Source organism: Muscardinus avellanarius (genome assembly GCF_963383645.1).
Source record: "Muscardinus avellanarius genome assembly, chromosome: 3".
In the NCBI taxonomy this organism is placed as follows: Eukaryota; Metazoa; Chordata; class Mammalia; order Rodentia; family Gliridae; genus Muscardinus; species Muscardinus avellanarius.
Genome location: NC_137788.1, coordinates 82,915,819 through 82,937,555, shown reverse-complemented (window position 1 = coordinate 82,937,555; position 21,737 = coordinate 82,915,819). Strand labels below are relative to the sequence as shown.

Genomic DNA, 21,737 nt, shown 5'->3' with positions numbered 1-21,737 from the left:
GGGGTTTTACCTCTGAGCTAGACTCTCATCCCTACTTTGTTCTTTTATTTTGAAACAAGGTCTAAGATGCTAGGCCTCAAACCTGAGCTCCTCCTATCCCAGCCTCTCAGGTATTGGAATTACAGGTTTGTGCCATTGTGCCCAGCCAAAAAAGCTCTGTATTTTGCTTTTGTTTTTCAGTACTGGGAACTGAATCCCGGAGCATTTTACTTCTGAGCTTTTTTTTTTTTTTTTTTTTGGTGGTACTGGGGATGGAACCCTTTTACCTCCAGGCTACACTCCCAGACCTATTTTTATATTTTTTATTTGGAAACAGGGTCTCTTAAACCAGCGAGGCTGGCTTTGAACCTGCGCGATCCTCCTGTCTCCAACTCCCAGGAACGGGGATTACAAGCGTGAGCCACCACGCCCGGCTTCTTAGCTATTTTTTATTCTTTATTTTGAAACAGGATCTCACTAAGTTACAGAGGGCCTCACTAAGTAGCTGAGGCTGGCTGCAACTCTGCAATCCTCCTGCCTCACCCTCCTAGGTACTGAGATTACAAGTATGCTTCAAAATGCCTCGCTAGTACTTCGAGGTTTTAATGAATAAATGATGTATACTAGCCTGCTTTTTCTTTCCTTCAAGCTAAATTAGTATACTATCTTTATTTCCACTCAAAATTTCCCAGATATAGAGGTTAAAAGCTTGTAATGCCCGCACTTGGGAGGCTGAGACAGGAGGATCGCACGGGTTTGAAGCCAGCCTCAGCTACTTAGTGAGGCTCTCAGCAACTTAGTGAGACCCTGTTTCCAAATAAAATATAAAAAAGGTCTGGGAATATAGCCCAGAGGTAGAAAGCCTCTGAGTTCCACCCCCAGTACCACCAAAAAAAAAAAAAAAAAAAAGAGAGAAAATTTAGCTTATTGGAAAAAGCTGTGGCAGGCAATGAGGTACTTTGTAATCTTAGCAGTTAATGTTTCTATTCTCTTTCTCCTTTGTTTCCACAAATTTGCTTCTGTTTAAATAAGACTTTGTAGCCAGACATGGTGGCCCATGCTTGTAATCCCAGGGCTTGGGAGGCAGAGACAGGAGGATCACGCAGGTTGGATCACGCAGGTTCGAAGCCAGCCGCACACACTGGCTTAGGAGACCCTGTTTCCAAATAAAAATGTTAAAATAGGTCTGGGGAGCCGGGTGTGATGGCGCATACTTGTAATCCCTGCACTTGGGAGGCTGAGACAGAAGGATCACACAGGTTCGAAGCCAGCCTCAGCTACTTAGTGAGGCTCTCAGCAACTTAATGAGACCCTGTTTCCAAATAAAGTATAAAAAATAGGTCTGGGAGTGTAGCCTGGAGGTAGAAAGCCCCTGGGTTCCACCCCCAGTACCACCAAAAAAAAAAAAAAAAAGGTCTGGGAGTGTAGCCCGGAGGTAGAAGGGCTTCCAGGAACCCCAGTACCACCAAAATAAAAATAAAAATAAGACTTTCTAGACAAAAGTCAATAGATCAGGTCCCCATCCTTTATTCAACATCTCTATTTCCCATAGGATGTGCAAGAGGAAAAGGTAAAGAAAATTTGTACAAATTTCAATATGCCCTTCGGTGCTGTATCTTTTAAATCAGATTTTATGTTCAAGAGCTGTGTTTTTTCCTGTAAGAAGTAGCAATGAGTATTTTCGATATTCAAATGTTTTCATTTCTTATGGCGCTATTTACTGTCAAAGATTGCTTTTCCACTGGGTGTGTTGGGCCAAGCTTGTAATCCCAGGGCTTGGGAGGCTGAGACAGGATCACACAGGTTTGAAGCCAGCCTTAGCTACTTAGTGAGGCTCTCAGCAATTTAAGGAGACCCTGTTTCCAAATTTAAAAATATATAGAATAAGTCTGGGAGTATAGCCCGATGGTAGAAAGCCCCAGGGTTTCACCCCTAGTACTGGAAAAAAAAAAAAAAAAAAAAGAACGATTTCTTTTTGAGCAGGGCCTGGTGGGCACACTTGTAATCCCAGCATTTGGGAGGCTGAGACTGGAGGATGGCGGTTTGTGGACAGCCACAGCTACTTAGTGAGGCCCTTTGCAACTCAGACACTGTTTCAGAATACATAAAAATAGGGCAGGGGGTGTAGCTCAGAGGTCGAATGCCCTTGGGTTCCATCCCTAGACCTGCAAAAAAAAAAAAAAAAAAAAAAAGATGGCTTCTGACTTTAATTTACAGCAATTTTTTTTTTAAAAAAGCTTATCTTTATTACCTACACTTATGAGGAAAGGTCATCCTATCTACAGACTTTAACAATGTTATTTTTTAGCCCTAGTTGACGATGAGTTTGAAGGCTGAAATCCACTTACTTGGGAGGCTGAGACAGGAGGATCACAGGTTCGCGTCCAGCCTCAGCTACTTAGAGAAGCCCAAGAATAAAAAATAGGTCCGGGGGTGTAGCTCCGAGGTAGAATGTCCCTGGGTTTAATACCCAGTTATAAACACACACACACACACACACACACACACACACACACACAGAGACAAGTGTGTGTGTATGTATATATAACTGGGTATCAAAACGGGGGTCACTCTCTCAGCTACATCCCAAGCCTCGTGTGTGTGGGGAGGGGGTCCTGGGGATGGACCCCAGGGGCATTCTATCTCCGACCTACACCCTCAGCCCTTTTTATTCCTAGTTTTGAAACAGGGTCTCACTAAGTCGCTGAGGCTGTCCTGGACCGTGAGACCCTCCTGCGCCAGCCTCCCTAGTACCGGGAGTGTGCGCTGCCATCCACGGGCCCAAGCCCTTTTTTATTTTCTACTCTGAGGCAGGGTCTCGTTAATTGCCCCGGTGGCCTCGAACTTGCGACCCTCTGTCCTCAGTCCGGAGTCGCTGGGCCCTGGGCGTGTGCCGCCACCCCTGGCGGAACAAGTACTCTATACCCGGCGTCTGCGACAGCGTGGAGTGCAGTTGTCAAGGAAATCCCATCTTGGAAAGAGGTCGTTTCATTATACTCTCCCGTCGCAAGAGCGCTCCGTTTGACCCAGTCAACCCCGAGTCCAGCTGGAAGGGGCGAGGCAAAAGCAGACGTCCACCTCTGCTCTTTCCTCCGAAAACAACCCGACGCAGCAGCGCGCTCCGCGCGAGGAAGCCGGGCCCCGCGCGTCCGAGGAGCCGGGGGAGAGAGAAACCTCCGCGCCGGGCCCCGCCCGCCAAGGGCCTTCGCTCACCACCCACGTCGCTTCCGCCGAGTGCCCCACCGGCCGCGGCGCGACTCTCGGCGCCCCCAGGCTCGAACGCCCCGCGGGGCCGCCGGGTGGAAGCCGCAGACCCTGGAGGCGCGGAGCCAGGAACGCGGGCCTCCGCGAGTTCGAAGCGCCGCGGGAGCCGTTGGGAGGCGTCTCCAGACCCCGCCCCGCCCTAAGCCCCGCCCACAGAGACATAGGCCCCGCCCCGCGCAGGCGCGTGAGCCGGCGCGGCCGCAGGGCCTTTCGGGAAGCGTGGTCCGCGGCCGCCGTCCAGCCCGCGCGCCGCGCCCGCCCGGGACTACGTTTCCCAGGGGTGCCGCTCCCCGCCCCTCGGCATGGCACAAGCCTTGGAAACCGGCTGCGGCCAGGCAGAGGCTGATGGCGGTTGCGCCGGGCGCGGGAAGGCCGAGGCTGACGGGGGTGCGCGGAGGGAGCGCAGGCCCCGCCCTCAGCCCCTGCCCCGCGGAGGACGGCTGCCCCTCCCCGGGAGCGTTCGCCGCCGCCGCCGCCGGCCGCTGAGCTTGCGGCGGGCGGGGTTTTCAGCCACGAGGAGGCCAGGGAGGAAACGCGGACCCGAGGCGCCAGGCGCCCACGCCTCCCACGCCGCGATCAGCCCGTGATCGCCGCGGCAGGGATGGGCGCCCGGACCTGGCTGCCTTTCCCCGTGCTCCTCCTGGCCGCTCTGTCCCCGGGGCTGCCGCCGGGGGCGGCCGGCTTCGCGCCCTCCTTGGACAGCGACTTCACCTTTACTCTTCCTGCCGGCCAGAAGGAGTGTTTCTACCAGCCCATGCCCCTGAAGGCCTCGCTGGAGATCGAGTACCAGGTAAGCGCGGAGGGTCGGCCCGCCTCGCCTCCCTTTGGCCCCGCTGCACTGCGCGCCCCCGTCTCCCGCTCGCGAACTTCTCGTGGACCCCTGGGGAGGGGAAGGGGCGACGGCCGCCGGGACAGCCCCGGCCCGGCGCAGGCGCGGGGAGGCTCCCTGGGGGCGGGACCCAGAAGTTTCCCCTTTCTTAGAATTGATGGCTAGCCGCCCTCTTCCCTTTCCTCCCGTCGGACCGAGGCCAGAATTGGTGATGTCCGTAGCTTTCCTTTTTAATTCGCCAATCGCTTTTGTAGCCAGCAGTGAGAATTTCACAATACAGGACTAATACACGTTCTCCTTTATCATTGGACAGAGTGGTGACACTTGTTTGAATCATCCCTACCACTCTCATCCAAATCTAGTATTTTAAATCTTCACTACCTTTGCTTAAGGATTTTTTTTAATTTTTTTTTTAGTGGTGGTACTGGGGATTGAACCTCAGGGCTTTCTACCTCTGAGGTACACCCTCAGCTCTTTTTATTTTGAAACAGGCTCGCTGAATTGCTCAGATTGACTTCAGACCTGCAGTCCTCCTGTCAGCCTCCCAAGTACTGGAATTACAGGCATGTGCCACAGCGCCTGGCTTCAGCAAGTTCCTTTTGGGGGAGAGAGGGGCTGTCGGTTGAACCCAGGCCATTCTACTTTTCTACACCCCCAACCCTTTATTCATTTTTTATTTTTGTTCTGAAACAGGGTCTCCGTAAAATTTTTTTTTGTTTTGTTTTGGTTTTGGTGGTACTGGGGTTCCTGGAAGCCCTTCTATCTCCGGGATACATTCCCACGGGCTACACTCCCAGACCTATTTTTTACTTTTTTATGTGGAAACAGTCTCTTAAACCAGCGAGGCTGGCTCCGAACCAGCGCGATCCTCCTGTCTCAGCCTCCCAAGGGCGGGGATTACAAGCGTGCGCCACCACGCCCGGCCCTCGGTAAATTTTTGAGGCTGGCCCTGAAACAGCAATACTCCTGTCTCAGCCTCCCAAATACTTGGATTAAGGCATGCATCACCACGCCAGGAATCAGCAAATTTCTTTATGGCCAACTCTTACACAGAAAGATGGGGAAAAATTAGAGTATACTTTTTTTAATGTAATGGCTAGTTTTTCTAGGGGAAAAAGGCTCATCTTTCTGAGATCCACTTCAAGAATTCTAGTTTGAGCCGGGCGTGGTGGCGCACGCTTGTAATCCCCGTGCTTGGGAAGCGGAGACAGGAGGATCGCGCCGGTTCGAAGCCAGCCTCGCTGGTTTAAGAGACCCTGTTTCAAAATATAAAAAAATAGGTCTGGGAGTGTAGCCCGGAGGTAGATGGGCTTCCAGGAACCCCAGTACCACCAAAAAAAAAAAAGAATTCTAGTTTGTGTGGTTTGGTTCAGGAGGGGATGAAGGGTAAGAAACAAGAGGACAAGAGAAGGTCAGACAAATTTTGCTTTCTGTGCTGGGCATGGTGGCGCATACTTGTAATCCCAGCGTTTGGGAGCCTGAGACAGGAGGATTTTGCAGGTTCGAAGCTAGCCTCAGCTACTTAGGCTCTCAGCAATTTAGTGAGACCCTGTTTCCAAATAAAGTATAAAAAAATAGGTCCTGGAGTATAGCCCAGAAGTAGAAAGCCCCTGGTTTCCACTCCCATTACCACCAAAAAATTTTTTTGCTTTCTGAGGTCTTAATTTTGGGGTATCATTTAATGAGCCCAAATATTAGTTTTTAAAATGTCCTTAAATAGACATTCCAACACTCCCCTTGGTGAGAGGGAGAGAATGAATGTGTGTGTGTGTGTGTGTGTGTGTGTGTGTGTGTGTGTGTGTGTGTTTGCTGGGGATCAAATCCAGGACCTCAGGCACTTGCCTTACCACTGATCTGCTTCTCCAGACACTTGATATTTTTTGGAGGAGTATACTGGGGATTAAATCCTGGGGTACTAACTACATCCTCCCATCTTTTGTTGGGGGGGCTACTAGGGTTTGAACTCAGGGTGTTCTGTCTCTGAGCCACATCCCCAGCCCTATTTTATACTTTGTTTGAAACAGGGCCTCCCAAATTGCCAGGGCTGACCTCAAACATGTTATCCTCCTGTCTCAGCTTTCAAAGTATAGGGATTATAGGCATGGGCCACCATGCCTAGCTAGCTCTCCTTTTTTTTATTTTGAAACAGGGTCTTACTAAGTTACTGTAGCATGCTGGCTTTGAACCTGTGATCTTCCTATCTCACCTTCCCAAGTACTGGGATTACAGGCATGCACCACAATGCCTGAGAAGCCTAATAAAAATTTTTTTTTGATCATTTCTTACCTTTGCGGCTTTTGTTGGGGATACTGAGGATTGAAACCCAGGGGCATTCATTCTACCTCCAAGCTATACTCCCAGCCCTTTTTATTTTTTATTTTGAATCATAGGCTCCCATTAGATTGCTGAAACTGTACCTTGAAACTGCCATCCTGTCTCAACTTGTCAAATACTGGGCATGTGCCACCACACCCAGCTACTTTTTAGGTTTTAAACATTTTGGGTAATTGGCCAGCACTGCATTATATTAATATAAGTTTTTGAAGTTTTTAAATCCCAGTGCATATGTCTTATGAATAAAATGGCTTGTCCATTATAAATTGTAGTCATTGTTGAGTGCTTAATATGTGTCAGCGCGCGTACACACACACACACACACACACACACACACCATGGTCCTTAGAATACTTATACTTAAGAGAAATTAAATAACCCAAATCAATTTTTAGCAACAAGGAATTCATTAGGTCATAGAACTGGAAGTCCAAATAGGTAGAATGAATTTTCTGCTTAATGTTTTACAACTATTTTCTGTTCTGACACCTGGTTAATTCCATTGCAGTCTTAGAGCACAAGTTAAGGTGTGTTTTATGGCCTATAATGTGGTCTTTATTAGTGAATATTCCATTTGAGTTTAAAAGAATGTTAATTTTGCTATTGTTGGATCAAATGTTACTCAAAAGTCACTTAGAGCCTGTTGATTAATGGTCTTGTTCAGATCTATAGCCCTACTGAATTTCTGCCTCCTCTGATAGATATATATTTAGGCCTCCATCTATAATAGTGATTTTATCTTTTTCTTATAGTTTTATCAAATATGCCTCATATACATACATATATATTTTTTTCCTTCCCTTTGAGGTACTAAGTATTGAACACAGGGGCAGTCTATCTCCGAGCTATACCTCCAGCCCAGAGCTTAGTGAAGTACCCCACAACTTTGTGGACCCTGTTTCAAAATAAAGAATTAGGCCGGGCATGGTGGTGCACGCTTGTAATCCCTGCGCTTGGGAGGCAGAGACAGGAGGATCGCGCAGGTTCGAAGCCAGCCACGCGCGCTGGCTTAGGAGACCCTGTTTCCAAATAAAAATGTAAAAATAGGTCTGGGAGTGTAGCCCAGAGCTAGAAGGGCTTCCAGGAACCCCAGTACCACCAAAATAATAATAATAATAGTAATAATAATAGTAATAATATTATAATAATGATGGTGATGAATTAAAAATAGGGATGGGGGTGTAACTCGGAGGTAGAATGCCCCTGGGTTCAATCTCCAGCACCACACACACACACCAAAAAAGAATAAGACATTATTTTTCCCTTCTTTTATTTTTTCCCTAAGGTTCTCCTTTCTTTATGTAGAACCATGAGCTATCTATTGATCCAAAAGTAATTATCCCAAAGTTTAGTGACTTGAAACAGTACTAGCTTATGGTTTCTGTAGTTCAAGAATTTGATCATTGCTTAACTTGGTCTTCCCTTTTGTATCTGTCACAAGACTGTAGTCCTATCAGGCTCACCTGAGAAAGATCCATTTCAAGCTTACTCAGTGTTGTTGACAGGGTTCAGTTCCTCAGTTGTTGGACTGAGACTTCATTTCCTTAACTAGCTTTTAGCCCAAGGCCTTCCTTGGTTTCTTGCCATGTGAGCCTCTTCATAAAATGTCTTAGAAGATGGCAGTTTTGTTTCATCAGAGTATGAGCTTTATGAGAGAATGCTACCAAGAAAGCAAACTACCAAGCTAGGAGTTACAATCTTTTGTAATTTAATCATGGAAGGATACCTTGTCACTTTTGCCATATTCTATTCATTACACAAAGTTATGAATAACAGAAAGGCAAGGACCAGTGGGAGCCAGGTCAGACATGCTACCATACCATATGTTTAGCCAGGGCTGTATCTTATATAAATCCTGTATAGTCTAGGTTGGAGACATACCCCTCCAGAAACATTCTGCATTTGCTTATCCCAGGCATTCTGTGACGAAGGCCATCTTTTTATATTAAATCCTCAAATTAGGGCTCTAAATATATATGTAGTAAAAATTTGAACTTACATGTATAAGGCCTAAATTTAGGTAATGGCAAAAAGAAAGGGACAAGTTCCAAAAATTAATGGAATTGAACTAGATGAACTTTCAGGCCATTCAGGTTTAGAAAGAAAATATATATCTACTTCATATAATTTATTATTTTCAGAATTTGTACGTTAAGCCAGGTATGGTGGTGCATACCTGTAATTGCAGTACTTGGGAGGCAGACAGGAGGATCACAGGCTTACAGCAAGCCTCAGGTACTTAGTGAGGCCCTCTGCAACTTAGTTAGACCCTGTTTCAAAATAAAGAATAAAAAAGAGTTGGGGGTGTAGCTCAGAGATAGAATGCTTCTGGGTTCAATTACCAGTACCACCAAATTAGAAAACAAATAAAACTAGTACTCTATATTTTACTCTTGTGTACTCTTCTACAGGTTTTAGATGGAGCTGGATTAGATATTGATTTTCATCTAGCCTCTCCAGAAGGCAAAACCTTAGTTTTTGAACAAAGAAAATCAGATGGAGTTCACACGTAAGTAATCTTCTTGAGTTCCTTTGGCTGAATAATACCAGTGAACTATCTGTAGAGTGGGGAAATTTAATACATTCAATATTAAATAGCTGTATTAGATAATGCCATATGATTTTAAATAATCCTTGGCAATGGGCCATCTTCTAAAACATCTTCCTCTTTGCCTTTTTTTTCTTTTTGAGATAGACATTCTCCATTTTACCCAGTCTGACCTTGATCCAAGACCTCACAAGATCCTCCTAACTCAGACTCCCCAATACCTATGCCTAGTTTTTTGTTGTTGAAGAATTCTGTTTTGATCCTAAGATTTTTAAAACCTTAACTAGAATACTATTCTCTGCATATTATATTTAATCTCATGTATATTTATACCTGTCTTTCTGACTAGACTTTCCATTATAACTAAAAAGCTACTGTTCCATCCGGGCGTGGTGGCGCATGCTTGTAATCCCAGCATTCGGGAGGCTGAGACCAGAGGATCATGGTTCGCGGACAGCCTCAGCTACGTAGTGAGGCCCTCTGCAACTTAGTGAGACCCTGTTTCAAAATAAAGAATAAAAAATAGGGCAGGGGATATAGCTCGGAGGTCAAATGACTCTGGGTTCAATCCCCAGACCCGCAAAAAAAAAAAAAAAAGCTACTGTTCCAGGTTTTATTTCTTAAGGTTTCTTAAAACTATGCCTGTAATCCCAGTACTTTAGAGGCTGAGACAGGAGGACTGCGGGTTCAAAACCAGCCTCAGCAAATTAATGAGGCACTCCGAAATTTAGTGAGACATATTTCTAAATACAAAATAAAATAGGACTGAGGATGTGGCTTAATTAATCTCCAGTACTGCCACAAAAAAAAATAATAATAATAAAATCTTGAGCTACTATGTCCATAGTTATCCTTTCTTCTTCCTCTTTTTTTGGTACTAGGGATTGAACCCAAGGACATTCTACCTCTGAGCTATACCCCCAGCCCTTTTTAGTTTTTGTTTTGAAACATTTTTTCTCTTTTTATTTAGGTCTCACTAGACCCTGTTTGTTTAGGTTGCTAAGGCTGATCTCCAACCTGCAATCCTTCTTTCTTAGCCTTCCAAGTACTGGGATTACAGGCACATACCACCATGCCAGGCCTAGTGTCCTTTCTTAAAATTATACTAATACGTGCGTGTGTGCTTGTAAACTGTTTTATTTAGACCTTACTCTTTTTTCAATAATTAGAAGGCTTGAAAGTAAAATATCTGACCACAGAAAACCATATAAAAAGAAACTGTTATCACTCTTTGAGTACAAAGTTTGGCAAAAGGCTGCATATTCTTTTAATATCTCACATCTCTCATATATCTCACTGGTATGTTTTCCTGTTCCATTGTATTATTTTACTATAGTACTTTCTTTAGTCAGTTGTGTTACTCTGTTAAAAATAAACTGAGTTTATAGAAAAATGAAGAGCAGCCGCGTGTGGTGGCACACGCTTGTAATCCCAGCATTTGGGAGGCTGAGACCAGAGGATCACGGTTCGCGGACAGCCTCAGCTACTTAGTGAGGCCCTCTGCAACTCAGTGAGACCCGGTTTCAAAATAAAGAATAAAAAATAGGGCAGGGGTGTAGCTCGGAGGTCAAATGCCTCTGGGTTCCATTCCCAGACCCGCAAAAAAAAGAAAAAAAAATGAAGAGCAAAATACAGAATATGTATTATTTGCCACAAACTAAGGTTAGAATGTTATATACTTCTAAATTAATCTTTCTAACCCACTATGAGATAGATTCTTTGATTCCCAATTTCCATTTTACAGACAAGGACACTCAAAGAAGTTAAGTAAGTCTACCAGGATTAGAGACAGTATAAATCAAAACTTGCTTTCTACCATGATTAGAATATCCCTGGCACATAGCACTATTGTAAATATTAGCTATTTTTATAATTGGTTTTTGTTAACCAAAGTGCCTTGGCATATAATTGATACCCAGTAAATGAAGTTTGAATGAATGAGGAAAAAGTGTCTCAACCATAATTTTTTAGAATAATATTTTAATTTTTTTCCTTTTTTTTTTATTTTTTTGCATGTGTGTTGCACTGGGGATTTAACCTGAAGTGCTCTACCTCAGAGCTACATCCTCAGTCCCTTTTTTTTGTTTTTGAAACAGGTTATTGTGCTTTGGCACTGGTTACTATGCAGTGACACCTGTAATCCTTTCTAAGCCTCCTAAGTACTGGGATAACAAGTATTTACAACATTTACAATATTGTACATTTTTCTTGTATGTATATAGTACTAGGGATTGATCACAGGGGAATTCTACATCCAAGCTGCACCCCCAGACCTATTTTTTATTCTTTATTTTGAAATAGGGTCTTACTAAGTTGTATAGAGTCTAAGTAGCTAAGCTGTCCATGAACCTGCGATCCTCCTGTCTCAGCCTCCCAAGTACTGGGATTATAAGTGTATGCCACCACACTTGGCCATCTTATAACATTTAAGATACTTTTTAAGAGCAGGGAGTGGTGGCATATGCTTGTAATCCCCACAGTTTATAATCCCAGCATTCGGGAGGCTGAGACCGGAGGATCTCAGTTTGCGGACAGCCTCAGTACTTAGTAAGGCCCTTTGCAAACTCAGTGAGACCCAGTTTCAAAAAAATAAAGAATAAAAAGTAGGGCAGGGGGTGTAGCTTGGAGGTCGAATGCCCCTGGGTTCTACCCCCAGACCCGCAAAAATAAAATAAAATAAAAATGGCATTTTACATATGTAGGAAAAAAACTGCATATTTTTTTTTCCTTTTTTCTTTTGTGGTACTGGGGATGGAACCCAGGAGCCTTCTACCTCTGGGCTACACTTCCAGACTTATTTTACATTTTATTTGGAAACAGGGTCTCACTAAGTTGCTAAGAGCCTCACTTAAGTAGCTGAGGCTGGCTTTGAACCTAAGCAATCCTCCTATCTCAGCCTCCCAAATGCTGGGATTACAAGTGTGCACCACCACACCCAGCTCTATATTCATCTTTTAAAAGTTTTAAAATAATTTTAGCCATGCGTGGTGGCACATGCTAATAATCCCAGTACTTGGGAGGCTGAGACAGGAGGAATGCAGGTGTCGCCAGTTTCAAAAAATTAGTGAGGCTTTCTGCAACTTAGTAAGACCCTGTTTAAAAATAAGAAGTAGAATAAGCTGGGAGTGGTGATGCACACTTGTAATCTCAGCATTTGGGAGGCTGAGACAGGAGGATCTCTGTTCAAAGACAGCTTCAGCTACTTAGTGAGGCCCTTTACAACTCAGTGAGACCCTGTTTCATAATAAAGAATAAAAAATAGGGCTGGGAGTGTAGCTCTGGGGTAGAATGACCCTGGGGTCATCCCCAGGACCATAAATTTTATATATGTGTGTGTGTGTGTGTGTGTGTGTGTGTGTGTGTGTGTGTGTAGAATATGTATACATGTATAAGAATACGTATACATGTATATGTGTGTGTGTGTGTGTGTGTGTGTGTGTGTATAGAATAGGCTGGGATTGCAGCTGGGAGGTGGAATGTCCTTGGGTTCAACTCCCAGCACCAACAATAAATAAATAGATAGGTAAATTAAAAATTTCAATTTTTTTTTTAGGTCTGGGTATGGAATCTAGGGGCATGCCCTTTTTTTTTGTTTGTTTGTTTTTCTAGTACTGGGGATAGAACCCAGGGCATTCTACCTCTGAGCTACACCCCCAGCCCTATTTTTCTTTTTTATTTATTTTGAGGATCTCACTAAGTAGCTGAGGCTTTCCATGAACCTTGATCTTCCTGTCTCAGCCTTCCAAATGCCAGGATTACAAAAGCGTGCCATCACACCTGGTTTAAAATTGTTTGCCAGGCATGGTGGTGCACACTTGTAATCCCAGTGCTTGGGAGGCTGAGATAGGAGGACTGCACAGGCTTGAAGCCAGCTTCAGCTACTTAGTGAGGCTCTCAGCAACTTAGAAGCTGAGACCCTGAGGTAAAAAAAAGTCCCTGGGTTCCACCTCCAGTACCACAAAAATAAATATGTTTTAAAATAGAATCTCCCACAGCAAGTAGTGAGACTTTCGTCAGCTTAGTGAGACCGTGTTTAAAAATAAAAATAAAATAGGACTGGGTTGTAGCTCAGAGGTAAAAGGCCCCTGGGTTGAGTCCTCAGTAACACACACACACACACACACACACACACACACAATCTCTTTCTTTCTCTCCCTCCCCCCCTCTAAATAAGTTGCTGCTGGGGCTAGCCATAAATTTGTGATCCTCCTGTTTCATCCTCCCAAGTACAATACTTGGATTATAGGAATGTATCACCATGCCTAGCTAATCACTACATAAAATGTAAAAGTCTACTTTCTAAAAATTAGATTTAAATACAACTTTTGTTTGTTGTTTTTGTTTTGTTTTGTTTTTGTTGGTACTGGGGTTCCTGGAAGCCCTTCTACCTCCGGGCTATACTCCCAGACCTATTTTATATTTTTATTTGGAAACAGGGTCTCTTAAGCCAGCACGGCTGGCTTCAAACCAGCGTAATCCTCCTGTCTCTGCCTCCCAAGTGCAGGGATTACAAGTGTCTGCCACCACGCCCAGCAGAACTTTTGTTTTTAATTATATTAATTTTGTAAAGGCATCTAAAATCTCGGTTATGACAATGAAACAAATAGGAGCTGTAACCCCTAGCCTTTTTTTTTTTTTTTTTTTTTTTTTTTGGTGAGGCAATACTGAGAATTATACCCTCCGAGCTCCACCCTCAGCACTGTTTCTTTTTTTTCTTTGTTGTCTTTTTTTTTTTTTTTCAGTACTGAAGCATTCTGCCTTTGAGCTATACCCTCATCCCTATTTTTTTTTTCTTTATTTGGAAACAGGATCTCACTAAGTTGTGGAGGGCCTAAGTAGCTGAGGTTAGCCCAGCTCCCCAGCCGTATATTTTATTCTTTACTCTTCGGAAAAGCATTGAGGATTAAACATTAGCATCTGTAGGAGGCCAGTGGCAGTTCAGAGGCATGCTATAGAACCGCTCTTCAAATATAACTTCAAGATCAAGTAATCAATGGAGTCATCCAAAATAGCTTAGCTATTTGCCATTGTTTTGAAGCATTGTTACTGTATACATCTTTGTATCTTCTGTAAATTTATGCTGGTTGTGAGATACCAGGTAAACCCAGTGAGAAACTGAATTTGAAGGCATAAAATTCAAAGCCGGTGTGGTGGCACATGCTTGTAATCCCAGTACTTTGGAGGCTGAGACAAGAGAATCATAGGTTTGAGGACAGCCTCAGTAAGTAGTGAGACTCTCATCAACATAGCAAAACCCTGTTTCAAAATAAAAAATAGGGCTGGAGTTGTAACTCCGAGGTAGAATGCCCCTGGATTCAATCCTCATTGCCACAAGGGGAAAAAAAGAGAGAAATAAATTCAGGTAAGATTGTGCTTTGCCAGGACTACAAACAGAGTATTTGGAAGAATTCTTTGCTGCTTTCTAACATCACACCCATTGAGAATACAGTCTAAATGAAAACTGTCTTTCAGAATAGTTAGTTTACTAAGCCAGTCGTGGTGGCACACCTTTGTAATCCCAGCATTCAGGAGGCTGAGACCAGAGAATCACAGTTTGCAGACAGCTTCAGCTACTTTAGCAAGGCCCTTTGCAACTCCACGAGACCCTGCTTCAACAGAATAAAAAGACTAAAAAATAAGGCTGGGGGTATAGTTTGGAGGTAGAATGCACCTGGGTTCCATCCCCAGTGTTACACACACAAAAGAATAGTCATGCTACCTGTTTGTACAGTTCCTGCAGCAGTGAGTCATTAGAGTGAGAAGGGAAAGACTGTTTTCTTCAGGGATCACCCCCATCTTTGTTAAGTACTTAATTGTCATGATATATATTGCTTTTTTTCAAATGGATTCTCATTGTATTCACCAGTATTTGTTAAGGCTCCTTCCAGAGGTATAATACATCCTCAAAGGATACAAGTTTCTCATAGCTGAGGAGATTGCAAAGAATGCAGGCAAGATTTGAGTTGTATTATAGAAAGGTAAATTTAATTGAGTCAGAAATCTAAGCTTCATCTGTGCCCCAAACAGGCAGTTTTATCATAAGCAATGTCTTAACCTCTTTGAACTTCATTTTACTTGTTTTAAAAGGCTAATGATGCTTTTTTCCTAAAGTAATGACAAGGATAAAATATGTGAAAACAGTGTGCAAATTATGAAGAGGTATACAATTATTGGCTGTTATGGTTTAAATAAATTGGCAATAGAATAAAAAAATGAACTTAGCTTAAAAAATGAGAACATATATTTAGAAAGCCTCCTGGAAGTAAGTCTGTGATAAGTGTGTGTGTTACTGGACACTCTACCAATGAGCTACTATCCCAGCCCTTTTTATTTTTGAAACAGTAGGTGCCACAGCACCTGGCTGCCTCCTGGAACTTTTTTTTTTTTTTTTTGCGGCACTGGGGTTCATGGAACACAGAGGCATTCTACCTCTTTGCTACACTCCCAGCCCATATTTTTTTTCATCATTTTAAAAGAGTCTCACTGAGTTGCAAAGGGCATGACTAAGTAGCTGAGTCTGTTCACAAACCATAATCCTCCCGTCATAGCCACCCAAATGATGGGATTACAAGTATTTGCCACCCCAGCCCTGTTTTTTATTCTTTATTTTGAAACAGGGTCTCACTAAGTTGTGCAGGGCCTCACTAAGTAGCTGAGGCCAGCGGCAAACTCATGATCCTTGTGTCTCAGCATCCCAAGTACTGGGATTACAAGCATGTGCCACCACGCCCAATCCCTAGAAACTGAAGTACTCTACAAGTACTTTGGAAAAGTCATTTCTTAAGCCAAACAGTGGCATATCCCTATAATCCCAGCAGTCTGAGAGTCAGGCAGAAAGACTGCAAGCATGAGGCCCCCCCTGGCCAACTTAGACCACCTCAAGATTTTTAGAAACAGTTGGGGATGTAGCTTAATGGTAGAATGTCCCTGAGTTATTCAGAGGACCCCCCCCAAAAAAAAATACTTTATAAATTTCCTTAAATAGTCACAGTGAGCCAGGTATGGTGGTGCACACTTGTAATTCCAGCATTTGGGAGGCTGAGACATAAAGATCGTGGTGCCAGTACTGCAAAAAAAAAAAAAAAAGAAAGAAAAGAAAAGAATTAGGGCTAGAGGTGTGTAGCTTGGAGGTCAGTAGTCACATGTAGATACACCTTAAAAAATGAATTGGGAGCTGGGTGTGGTGGTGCATGCTTGTAATCCCAGCATTTGGGAGGCTGAAACAAGAGAATCCTTGTTCTAGGACAACCTCAGCTACTTAGTAGCTCTTTGCAACTCAGATCCTCTTTCAAAATAAAGAATAAAAACAAATAGGGCTGGGGTGTAGCTTGGGGGTAGAATGCCCCTGGGTTCCATTCCCAGTACCCCCAAAAAATGAATTGGGAGGAGGGGATACCAGTGATTCGTTTCTTGGCTAAACTGAATATGTAGCATTAATAGTACATTTTTAAGAAAGCACATATTTAAGGAACCTTTATTTTTGCAGTATCAGCTTCCATCCTCATTGTGCCCCTCATCAGTTTTTAGTAGCTTGGCTTTTGTTATCTGCCTGGAGTATACATAGACATACACATACTTTTCAGTTTCACATTTTGCAAATCCTTTCTAGTTTCCTGATAAGGTGGAACTGAAGGTATCATCTGCAAAGTTGGGAAGAAGTTTGCCATTTTAGTGTGTGTGTGTGTGTGTGTGTGTGTGTGTGTGTGTGTGTGTGTGTGTTTTACAGTCATTCTACCTCCAAACTACAGCCCCTGCCCTATTTTTTATTCTTTGTTTTGAAACAGGGTCTCACTAAGTTGTAGAGGACCTCACTAAGTATATGATGCTGGCTTCAAACCTACAATCCTGTCTCATTCTCCCAAGTACTGGGATTACAAGCAAGTGCCACCAAGCCCACCTTTGTATTAGGCCTTTTTAAGTTAGAGTAAATATTCAGCATCCTTTGTATATGATGCCCTAAACTGATAGAAACTGAGTTTCACTAAAGATCTTTAAACATGTGGTTGGGCAAGCATGATTTTATAATGCTACATGTCAGCAAAGAGAAATATAGATAGGAAGAAAAAAGGAAGTGCAACTGAATATCGAGTTTAACAAAGATGATGAAATTCAGGATTAGAAGGCTGGAACATCCTAATACTGGACCAGAAAATGCAAGAAATATTAACCTAGAGCAGTTCTGACTCCACACCCAGATTGCCCAGAACTCCCTATACCAGTTGATAACACCCTTGAGAAACTGAATAGAATCAAAGTGGTAAGGAGTTTAAAATGCAGCTAGGAAGGTTAAATCAGTTCATAATCCTATTTTCATGTGAACTGAATTCACAATAAAATTACTTTTAAAGTTTATCATGTACTTAGGCATTTCATTTTATCCTCTTTCAAAAATTAGATCAAAGTCATTTACTTAACAAGTAAATGCCAAGCACGTCTAACTTACAAGTACTTGAAAATATATAAATCTCTAGGTTGCATGTTTCACATAGAACTAAGGTGTTTAGATACTAAGGAGATTCTGTTGTAAGCTATCTATTCTAAACCATGTAGCTGCTGTTTTTTGTTTGTTTGTTTTGCAGTACTGGGAAACACTGGAGCATTCTCTCTCTAAGCTACACCCCCAGCCCTATTTTTTTATTCTTTATTTTGAAACAGGGTCTCACTGAGTCACAAAGGGCCTCACTTAGTAGCTGAGGCTGTCCTTGAACCGTGATCCTCCTGTCGCAGCCTCCCAAATCCTGGGATTACAAGTGTGCACCAACCACGCTCCATTGCTTCTCTTTTACCTTGAATTTTTTTCTTTGATCACAGAAAGAAGTGCAAATAACTGAAGATGTGCCCCCTCCTTTTTTTTTAATACAGTGTAGAGACTGAAGTTGGTGACTACATGTTCTGCTTTGACAACACATTCAGCACCATTTCTGAGAAAGTAATTTTCTTTGAGTTAATCCTGGATAATATGGGAGAACAGGCACAGGAACAAGAAGATTGGAAGAAATATATTACTGGAACAGATATGTTGGAGATGAAACTGGAAGACATCCTGGTTAGTATAATCTTTTAATAAAGTAATAAAAATTATTACCATCCAGAGGCCTTTCTGTCTGAGGCAACTGAGGTAGCGTTTTCTCTGCATTTCTCAGGAAAATGTTTCTAATGTTTTTTTACTTTTGTGAAAAATATTTTGAAATTTCAAATTACTTTAGCTTCATAGAGCCCTGTTATCATGTTCACTTATTTCAATATGACTGTATCATAAAATTTGTTGGGTTTTTTTGTGTGTGTTTGGGGATTGAACCCTAGGGGCATTCTACCTCTGAGCTACACCCCCAGATTTTTGAAAGTTTTTATTTGATAACTGGGTTCACTAAATTGATAGACACTTCACAAAGTTGCTAAGGCTTAGATAGATTATATTTTTGATTGTATAGTATGCACACCTAAAAATAAAATATTAGCCATGCATGGTGGTGCACACTTGTAATCCCAGTACTTGGGAGGATCACAGGTTTGCAGCCAGCCTCAGCTACTTAGTGTGGCCCTCTGCAACTTAGACTCTGTTTATTATAAAGAATAAAAAAAAAATAGGGCTGGGGTGTAGCTCAGAGGTAGAATGCCTCTGGGCTCTGGGTTCAATCCACACACACACACACAAAGAAATCAAAGAATAAAATATTATAAATGCATAATGTCTTTGATAACAGGTAAATACCTAAAGGTTAATATGTACTTGTGTTTTTTTAAACTGAGTCATTGTCTTATGCCTTTAGGAATAAAAAGTAACTTATAAAATTCCTAAACTATGCTATACTCTGCTGCTCAAATATTGTTTCATATTATACATTTTCAATTCATAGTATCTTCTTGGGTTTTTTGTTTGTTTATTGGTTTTTTTTGTGTGGGTCTGGGATGGAACCCAAGGGCATTTTACCTTCAAGCTATACGCCCTACCCTATTTTTTTATTCTTTATTTTGAAACAGGGTTTCCCTAAGTTGCAGAGGGCCTCACAAAGTAGTTGAGGCTGTTCATGAACTGCAGTCTCAGCCTCCCAAATGCTGGGATTACAAGTGTACACCACCATGCCCAGCTTCACAATAACTAAACATCAGGGACCAGGGTGTCCAAGTACATGGGAGGCTGAGGCAGGAGCCTCAACTGCTGGTTTGAGGCTAGCAACACACAGTAACTTAGGAAAACCTAGTCTCAAAATTTAAAGATAGGTCTAAAAGTGTAGCTTAGAGGGTAGAGCACCCCTGGATTCAGTCCCTAGTACTGCCAAAAAATATATTATTATATAACTACAGAGGATCTTTAAGTAATGTAAGTAATACTTTTCCTTTTTTTTTTGTGAGTCTTGGGAATGGAACCCAGGGGCATTCTACCTCCAAGCTATACCCCCTGCCCTAGTTTTTATTATTTATTTTGTAATCAGGTCTCACTGAGTTGCAGAGGGCCTCACTAAGTAGCTGAGGCTATCTGCGAACCGCGATCCACTGGTCTCAGCCTCCTGAATGCTGGGATTATAAGCGTGGGCCACCACGTTTTCCTCTTTAATTGGATTGTGCACCCATCTACCTCAAAATTGTATTTGGATTTTTAAAAAGCCTATTATGAAGCATATCTTTAAATTTGAGTATTTTTATATAGTAAAATTATTTTACTTATCTCTAGGAATCCATCAACAGCATCAAGTCCAGACTAAGCAAAAGTGGTCACATACAAACTCTGCTTAGAGCATTTGAAGCTCGTGATCGAAACATACAAGAAAGCAACTTTGATAGAGTCAATTTCTGGTCCATGGTTAATTTAGCAGTCATGGTGGTGGTGTCAGCCATTCAAGTTTATATGCTGAAGAGTCTATTTGAAGATAAAAGGAAAAGTAGGACTTAAAGTTCCACTAGATTATTTAAGTTGAAAAGAGAGGCAGAATGCAATAAATTGTTATTACTAATAATCTTTTCCAAAATGTTCTTAGGCATTATCATTAAGCGTAAAACAAGTATAAGTTTAATGTCAAGAGAAAGCCTTCACTTTCTGTACAACAGGAATATTTTCTAAAATATAGGTTAACCAAATGAGGTCATATTAATAACTGCATTTTTCTGTTTGAAAAAGACTTTGCGAGTCAGTGAATAAATGAACACTTGGCCTAAATACAACGTCTATCTGCTTTCACCCGGAAATTTCTTTGTAAATATGGCAGTTACAAATTAATCATAAAAGTTTTTTATATATTAAATGATAAACCATCTGGGAATTATATAATTCTGGATTGAATATATCAACTTTCTGCTATTTACATGTACTTTTCACTGTTTACATGTACCTTTCCTAAAAGATACATGGAAAAAGCTTTGAAATTTTAAAAATTTGAGATTTTTAAAAACCAAATATATCTCAGTGTAAAATATTAGCAAAATGACTGGCTTTAATAACTTAGCTCTCAAACTGACATTTTAAAATTTCTTAAACCAGCCGGGCGTGGTGGCGCACGCTTGTAATCCCAGCATTTGGGAGGCTGAGACCTGGAGGATCGCGGTTCGCGGACAGCCTCAGCTACTTAGTGAGGTCCTCTGCAACTCAGTGAGACCCGGTTTCAAAATAAAGAATATAAAATAGGGCAGGGGGTGTAGCTCGGAGGTCAAATGCCCCTGAGTTCCATCCCCAGACCTGCAAAAAAAAAAAAAAAATTTCTTAAACCACAAATACATGCTTTGTCATTTAAATTAGGCCAAATTTTCTGTTTGAAATAAAGATATACAAGTAAAGGCTTTCTAAAGTGCCGAAAGAAAGGTTGTTCAGTCTTCATAAGATACATTTGTCTAAACTTTAAGGTATAGAATGTTATAATTAAATGAGATAAATTCATTTTTACTTTATCTGTCAACAGTATTATGTTAGTTTTAACATAATTATTGACTTCAATAATATGCTGTTATCAAGTTCTAAGGAAAATATTGCTGATCTGGGTTCTAGTATAAATAATTATCTCCTTAGTTCTCTATACTATTAGAAACAGATCCAAATATAATTCACTTAGAGCTATAAATAAATATCTGCAAGTAATAACTCATGATATCCCAATCCTAAAATAATCTATAGGTTAAATTCCAGGTAATTTAAAAAACTATTAGAGTGAGTTTTATTTTCTACAATTATTAATTTGAATTATCTTTTATAAGCATTGAGGTACATTTTATGAAATATAAGCCCAACTGTAAGATTTACTCCTGGGCGTGCATATTTATTACAGTTTTTATTATAACTTTTAATAAATGACCTTTCTGATCATTTTAAGGAGTGGAAACAGTCCCAAATTATAGACACCTAATATATAAATAAGCCATATATACCTAGAAAAACCTCTGTGCCATCCTAGTTTATCAGTGTAGATAGTCTTACTCAAGTACTAGAGATTTAACTATCATGAATCAAGTAATGTTTAAATTACACCCATTTGTAGTATTATAAATATATTGTAAGTTAGAAACAATCAACTTAAACATTTGGGTATAGAACCCATCTACAAGGTTGTATCACTGGGATTCCTGATAAGCAATAATGATATTCAGAGAAAGTGATTCACTTAAAATTTATATTCAGAGTGGTAGAAAAATAGCTACATTTTCTTCCTTCTTAGGCCTTTGAAAAATAGAAGCCTTTATTTCCCTATTCAGATACTTTTTAGAATGAGGTAAATCAAGCTGGGTGTGGTGGCACACACTTGTAATCCCAGCATTGGGGAGGCTAAGGCAGGGGGATTGCGGTTCGCGGACAGTCTC

The 21,737-nt window shown here is 41.8% G+C and overlaps 1 protein-coding gene across 2 annotated transcripts; it reads left to right on the top strand.

Annotated features, from left to right (window-relative positions):
- Window positions 1-3,844: 3,844 nt before the first annotated feature.
- Window positions 3,845-19,845, top strand: TMED5 (transmembrane p24 trafficking protein 5; the record flags this gene model as incomplete). 2 transcript variants are annotated; one of them, XM_080691989.1, is made up of 4 exons in its annotated part: window positions 3,845-4,033; window positions 8,818-8,915; window positions 17,817-17,883; window positions 19,627-19,845. In XM_080691989.1, the coding sequence occupies 4 exons, from the start codon at window positions 3,845-3,847 to the stop codon at window positions 19,843-19,845; spliced, it is 573 nt and encodes a 190-aa protein (XP_080548115.1). The 2 variants fall into 2 exon arrangements, with proteins under 2 accessions (XP_080548115.1, XP_080548114.1); XM_080691988.1 differs by having other exon boundaries at window positions 17,817-18,000.
- Between the last annotated feature and the right edge of the window lie 1,892 nt (window positions 19,846-21,737).